At 42.0% G+C, this 7,208-nt stretch overlaps 1 protein-coding gene across 1 annotated transcript; it reads right to left on the reverse strand.

Moving 5' to 3' along the window:
- Nucleotides 1-723: 723 nt before the first annotated feature.
- rps15a (ribosomal protein S15a) lies at nt 724-7,160 on the reverse strand. The gene is made up of 5 exons (XM_054780426.1): nt 7,134-7,160; nt 6,228-6,365; nt 6,062-6,141; nt 5,728-5,813; nt 724-858 (listed from the first exon to the last, which is right to left on the reverse strand). The coding sequence occupies exons 2-5, from the start codon at nt 6,358-6,360 to the stop codon at nt 765-767; spliced, it is 393 nt and encodes a 130-aa protein (XP_054636401.1). The 5' UTR covers nt 6,361-6,365; nt 7,134-7,160; the 3' UTR covers nt 724-764.
- Between the last annotated feature and the right edge of the window lie 48 nt (nt 7,161-7,208).

Consider the following 7,208-nt stretch of genomic DNA (forward strand, 5'->3'; position numbering starts at 1 on the left):
CTTTCATCTCCTTACTGCATCTCTGGAGCTCAGCCACACTGATCTTTGGGTTCTTCTTTACCTCTCAAGGCTCTTCTCCCGCGATTGCTCAGTTTGGCTGGACGGCCATGTCTAGGCAAAGTTGTGGTCATCCCAAACTTCTTCCATTTGAGGATTACGGAGGCCACTGTGCTCTGTGGAACCTTGAGTGCTGCAGAAATTCTTTTGTAACCTTGGCCAGATCTGTGCCTTGCCACAATTCTGTCTGAGCTCCTTGGGCAGCTCCTTCAACCTCAGTTCTCATCTGCTCTGACATGTAGTGTGAGCTGTAAGGTCTTATATAGACAGGTGTGTGCCTTTCCTAATCAAGTCCAATCAGTTTAATTAAACACAGCTGGACTCCAAGAATGAGTAGAACCATCTCGAGGAGGATCAGAACAAATGGACAAAGTGTCTGAATACTTATGACCATGCGATATTTCAATTTTTCTTTAATAAATTTGCAAAAAATTCTACATTTGTTTTTTTTCTGTCAAGATGGGGTGCTGAGTGTTCATTAATGACAAATAAAATTAACTTTTTTTGATTTTGGCAAATGGCTGCAATGACAGAGTGAAAAATTTAAAAGGGGTTTCCGTACCCACTGTAAATTAGTAAACCCCCCCCCCCCCCCCCCCCCCCCAAAAAAACCCTGTAAATGCTTGATTACGGAAGGTTGAAAAAAAATAAGTCAAAAGGACCAAGAGCTTTTCCCTGGTTGGTTTTATTTTGAGTTCATTACATTTTTAGAAAAAGAATCCAAGGATTTTGCCTCCTGTATGTTTCCGTCTGGCCTCTTCATGGTCCATGATGCCAGCTGAGGTGGTCAGTACAATATATCTGGAGAGAGATAAAGCATGAACTCAGGATTTGTTTCAGTAGAATCTTTCAGAAAGCCAAGATGAATGCGTTGGCCTCATTTAAAGTACTTGTGTACCAAGCAGTTTCTGTTTGTGGACCTGCTGCTTAAATTCCATTTAAATCAAGATTGTGCAGAGCAGATGCAATGTATATTCAGTGTGAATGGCTAAAGCATGCTTAAGGAACATTTAGTGAAACGAGGAAAAACAGTAGTCAAATACATAACACTTTGTAATACAGGCTCTTAAAATTTGGTAAATATTCTCAAACAGTGACCGAAAGGGCAAGATGAGTTTTCTCCATAAAGTGGTGAGAAGCACTGTAGTCGGGGGGGAAATGGGTAGAACTGCTGCTCCCCCACATCGAGAGGAGCCCAATGAGGTGGGTTGGGCATTTGGTCAGGATGCCGCCCTGACGCCTCCCTGGGGAGGTGTTCAGAGCACGTCCGACCGGTAGGAGGCCTTGAGGAAGACCCAGGACACGTTGGCGAGACTACGTCTCCCAACTGGCCTGGGAACGCGTCGGGATCCACCGGGAGGAGCTGGACGAAGTAGCTGGAGAGAGGGAAGTATGGGCTTCCCTGCTTATGATGCTGCCTCCGCAACCCAACCTCGGACAAGCGGAAGCGGATGGATGGATATTGTCATAAACATAGAATGCATCGGTACCAATTCATTCAAAATGTGAACAATGTGCTGCTTAAGACATTTCTTTAAACCGGGTACATTCCAAATGATGTTCCACTGTCATGGTCAAATATTCTTCTGCCCCGTAAGTACACCATCAATTTCAGTTTGTGCTACAACTTCAGCTAAAAAGGCAACATCAGTCAAGCCCATACAGCTTTGGACAAAATGCTTAGATGGCGAAGTTTAAGTTTTTTTTCCATCCATTTTTCTGTCATTTATCTTCAATAGGGTCGCGAGGGCATGGTGGACAGGTCGCCAGCCAATCGCAGGGCACATATAGACAACCATTCCCGCTCACATTCATACCTATGGACAATTTAGAGTGGCCAATAAACCTAACATGCATGTTTTTGGAATGTGGGAGGAAATCTGAGTACCCGGACAAAACCCATGCACACACAGGGAGAACATGCAAACTCCACACAGAGATGCCCAGCAAGATATCCTGTGTGGCCAACATGCTAACCAGTAGGCCACCATTTGGCAGTTTTTTTCTCTAAAGAAAAATATTAAAATGGCACTGGCTTTCTTTTAAACCTGCTTTGATGTCTTAAAATAAACATCCAACTGAAGAGAGATTTACATTTGGGGTGCTAAATCCGTCTCAAACGCTCTATAAATTAAAAGGAATGTTCCTTCCTTCTTGTTCCTGGAATGCAAGTCTCATCAGGCGGTGATGATATGCATGGCATTATCTGAATTTCTGCAGCATTTTAAATCTCATGGCAAAAAAACTAACAAACAAAAAAAAACAAAAGATCCTCAGTGGCCAGGGAGCATTTATTTACTCAACTGTTAACTGTACAAAGTAGTAAATTAGTCTACTGGACCACCGATCTCCATAAAGTACACCGTCCCCACATAATATCCAATCATGTTATGCAGAGAACTTAGGCTGAATCCTTTTGTTGTTCTGAGGTAGGCTATAAAACAATGAAATAATGTAGGAATGCACCTTACTTTAGGGTAGGAAACGTTTATTATGAAGAATTAGTCTAATCTGCCTACGTCACAGCCAGCAAGTGGTGAAGGGTGATGTAGTGATAATCAGGTGGCGTCCCGTTTTTGAAGTGGTTTCCTCCCCTTAGCCCTTGATTTTAAGGTTCAAGACCAAAGTAAGAAAGACCGAGGGGAAGGGCTAAGGGGTGGAATTAGGATTCGGTCTTAAAATCCGATAAAACTTCATTAATGCTTATGAACATTAATTATGATTCAGTGCTGGACTTCAAATGGACTCAGCGGTCAACTACAGTAGATTGTCAGCACAAATTTTGATGAAACGTGTCATATATGCACAAATTGTATTCTTAAAAAGGCACCTCCTCTATATTGTGGCTGACTGCTACAGAAGTCATCATGTGTACTTCTATACCAACACCACGAGACAACAAAGACCACAAATGTAGATCTAGCATTTATTTGACTTTTCACACAGCAGCACGTCACCCCACAAGCTGTAATTCAGGGTGTGGGCTTTCCCCTAGTCCCTTTCACATGGTTTGAATGATATAACTCTGACATCATGCCAAAATGAGATAAAACATACACTAAACTAGGAGTGTCTCGCTACAACTTTCACTTCCGATCTGATTCTGATTAGGTATGGGCTGGTTACCGGTTTCAAGGTATGCCACGGTATGAAATAGTTACTGTTTCAAAACCACTATAACTGTCTGTGATACTGCGATATCAGAGAAACTGTAAACACTTCATGTCCCGTGTTATTCCTTGCAGTAGGAACTGGGTTTCCATGTCTTGAAACCACAGGTGAGTGCTGCACTGCCAAAGGTCCGGCATAGATAGCAACAGCGTTAGCATTGAGCGGCGCCAGTACAGCCATGCTGTTGTCAGTCGACGTACTATTCACGTCGAGGGTCGCCAAATGATGTGATTCAGAACAAGACGAGTCAGGGCTAAGTGGTATAAACTGCTTCCAATCAACTCAACAAAAAACAACCCTGTGTCGCTAACAACCATCACATGACCCCAAAATGGACGTGCCAATGGCTTTCAGAGGCGTCGTCCCACACAATAAAAAGACAGTGATCTAGAGAACTGAGAAAAAGCCATGACAAGTCAAACTATTTAGCTCAGGAGTGCCCACTACGTTGATCGCAAGCTACCAGTTTATGGCATAAACGTCACTTTGTTGTCATATGACAGTCTGCTGACAATAAGCTCCCCTCCTGATTCGCTAGCGCCCCCCCGTGGCAAAGATTGAGTGGTAAACAGACGTCTTAAACTACACACGGAGATGCAACTTTCATCTTTATTGTTCTGATTATGGATAAACTCAGCAGTAAGATGCCTATATCTACTGTATAACAAAAGTTATCCTTTCACTTGTAGCGGGGAGTTATGGAGAGAAAAAGTGAATTGTTTGATGGCTTTGCTTGGCGTCCTGAACTCCACTGCAGAAATGCGCATTTTCCACACTTCCGTTTCTTAAACTATTATTTTATGATGAATTGGAAAATGTACCCATTGCTGAAACCTTTTTAATGTTGCCTTGACTTCGGCTGCATTGCCTTTTGCATGATCATTTTCAGTTTTTGTACATCATTGATTCTCATCATCATTCTCAACGAAGCACTCACACACGCCACACGCAACACACGCATAGCACTTTATTTATTTATTTATTTGTATTATTTATTTGTATTAATGTCTCTTCTGTTTTTGTTGCTTAATTTATTGGTATATATGTTTATGTGTTTATGTTTCTTATGTTCTTATTCTTTCTTGTGTTTTCTTTCTTTTCGTGGGAGAATGAACAGAATAAGATTTTCATTGCATGGTATAACTGCTGTTTTACCATGCACATGACAATAAAACTCTCTTGAATCTTGATGTTTGATAGCAAATGCTAACTGGACTTAACACATTAACAGTGTCTAATGAACACTGCATAGCTATTTTGACTGACATTAACTGTACTCAGGTTATGTACACAACTATTTAGGAATTACATGGAGTTTTCTTGATTGCCACACTGAATTGAACTGTGTTATTGAAATATATCAACTATTTTGACGACCTGTAAACTTTGAAACTGAATGTGAAATACTAATTAGTATTTAGGGTAGTGGTTTAAAAGTTTACCAGTTAGATTATATGTAGGTTGTATGCTTTATAGGAAGAGATGGGTCATGTAGACTTGTAGCTTGCATGCTGAAAAAAGTGTGTGCACCCCCGATATACATGCACAACGTACATAAATACTCATTTAAACATATTTTCAATAAAAACATTTTTTAGATTTATAGTAGGAGGTAGATCTTTGGGACTTTTTGGGACATTTTAAAAGCAGCTCACAGCCTGAGAAAGTGCGAGCACCCCCTGATTTAGCTGATGGGGCTCCTGCCGTCCTGCCTAACATCCCTTGGCAGGCTACAGTTCCAAACTACACTGTTTCATAAAAACAAAGCTATGTCTATGTGCTACATTAATTAAATGCAGTTTTTACACACCTGGAGATAAGAACGACTCAAAAAGTTGTACTTAAACTGTACCTACAGATTTGTCCTTAACCAAACAAACTTTTGTCATTGCACACTGTACATAACGAAGTGGTTTGGTGGCGCCACTTCCATTACTAAATATCATGACGTCACTCAAATTAAAACAAAAACAGTGGCGGCCTAGAAGTACAAACCGTGGCTTGGAATGGCTCGCTGGCCAATGGGGGCCTTTGGGGAAGGACGACGACGCTGCCCTTTTTTGACAGCGCAGGCGTTAGTGGGCTTTCAGGGCACCGTCGTGGCAATACAAAGCGTTGGCTAGCCGGCGCGCGAGGTGTCTGAGGCAGCGGGTGGTCCCACATGCCCAATGCCATGTTTACAACACGTGCTTACAGCACGTCACAGAATGGAGAAATGGCTAACCGACCTACAGCATAGTATCGCCTCATTGGAAGGTTTCTTTTTATATTATTGGTTATCGGAGCCATTTGTTAATGTTATTGGATTTATAGGTATGTCATAATTCCTTATATTGGACCAAAAGACACTCAGATGGGACATAAAGGATGTGTACCAATAGTAAGAAACTGTTTGGCTTAGCAGGTACCTCAAATGAAAAAACAGATTTGCCATCTTTGTGCAGTAAACATATGACCTATGTAGTCATGAGACGGACTGTCAGGTATCTTGATTCTCACCCAAACTGTCTAGAAGGCAACAGGTTATTCTGCCACTTCTCCAGATCCTTGAGCTGGAGGTCAAAACGTGGACTGATCACGCCACACTGTAAGATACACACACACACACACAAAAAAAGCACTGGTTACTCCGAGACAAGACCCTGGTCCCTAAGGTCTGTTTTAAGCAGCAGCAGAAATGAATTAGACCTGGTGCATCATACACTGACACCAAGCAAATGGTTTTAGTTTTGCAGAAACGTATGTGACAGAGAGCGCCATCACTTTCAATAACACTTACACAGCATTGTGGGTTTAAACTTAAAATGTTCAGCGCCAAGTGTCAAGTCTTTACCTTGTTCAGCCTTCCTGTGAGATTGACAACTATTTTTCCGGCTCTGTGGTCATCAATGATCTCAAACTCACCAATGTAACCTGCAGACAATATTAACTTTAGTCCACTTTATTGGAACCCTGGTGACTCTTCATTTCCTCCCAACACAAAAATCATGGACACCTACCATGCTTCATCATGACGGTTAGGAAGCGCACAATGACCTTAGAGCAGGGCCTGATGAGGACCTGGCGTTTCCCACGCTTCTCTGCATTGTTGATGCACTTCAGAGCATCTGCGAGAACGTTCATGCGCACCATGATGCCTACAATCACAAGAGATGACATTTCACAATGCGTATAGAGCTACATTTCATCAATTCTCAACCTAAAGAGGAAGGTCTGTTTCTCTCTAGTTTCTCTTGGTGTCGTTAGTACTTAAGTTTGCATGACTTAGCGACTGTTTCTTCACATTGGTCTTGCAAACGACGAGTCAGCGGTAAAGCCACAGCTAACATTTTCCAAAAATGCTACATTACCACTACGTCCAGCGCACTACGCTTCCTCTCGCCGCGCTGCAAGCTTAAGTAGAGTTGTTTCACATTTAATTTAATGAAATATCTGGCAGCAACTTAACACACAAGTATACCAGATATGTAGCAAGAAACCACATCGCAGCGCGGAACTGACAACTTAAGATGGCCAACGACAGCTAGCTTAGAAATGAAGACATTTAGTGCTGCCGTCCCAAAACAAATATACGATTAACAGTCTTATTAAAACCAAGTTTTAGCAGTGACCATAGGTTAGAAATAGCTTACGAAACTCCGCCTATGTTGAACAAAAACGTGGTCTACAATACAGCGACTTAGTGGTTTCTACGGCGCGGACAAGACTGCCTGGGCTGGGCAGACTGGATGGCAGACAGAAATGACGCTTAAATGGTATTCTTCAGTGGTGAAAAGAGGCCATATCCGTCAAAAAGAGTTCCCACATAGATATTCTTCGAAAATATTACCACTCCGGAACAGCTGACGAGAAGATGCACTAGATATAGAGTTGATTGTAGGTGACAGTATTGAAAGACATCTTACCAGTTCTGCAATATGGCGGAAAGAGGAAGTAGTGTACGTTTGCAATGCATTATGGGAAAGGTGAAACAGTTTTAA

Source organism: Dunckerocampus dactyliophorus, chromosome 6, assembly GCF_027744805.1.
Source record: "Dunckerocampus dactyliophorus isolate RoL2022-P2 chromosome 6, RoL_Ddac_1.1, whole genome shotgun sequence".
Classification (NCBI taxonomy): domain Eukaryota; kingdom Metazoa; phylum Chordata; class Actinopteri; order Syngnathiformes; family Syngnathidae; genus Dunckerocampus; species Dunckerocampus dactyliophorus.

Excerpts from the sequence above, each read along its gene's own strand:
- rps15a (XM_054780426.1), bottom strand. The coding sequence starts at position 6,360 with ATGGTGCGCATGAACGTTCTCGCAGATGCTCTGAAGTGCATCAACAAT. Across the intron at positions 6,142-6,227 it reads AACCGTCATGATGAAGCATG|GTTACATTGGTGAGTTTGAG; the intron begins GTAGGTGTCCAT and ends TATTGTCTGCAG. Across the intron at positions 5,814-6,061 it reads TCACAGGAAGGCTGAACAAG|TGTGGCGTGATCAGTCCACG; the intron begins GTAAAGACTTGA and ends TGTATCTTACAG.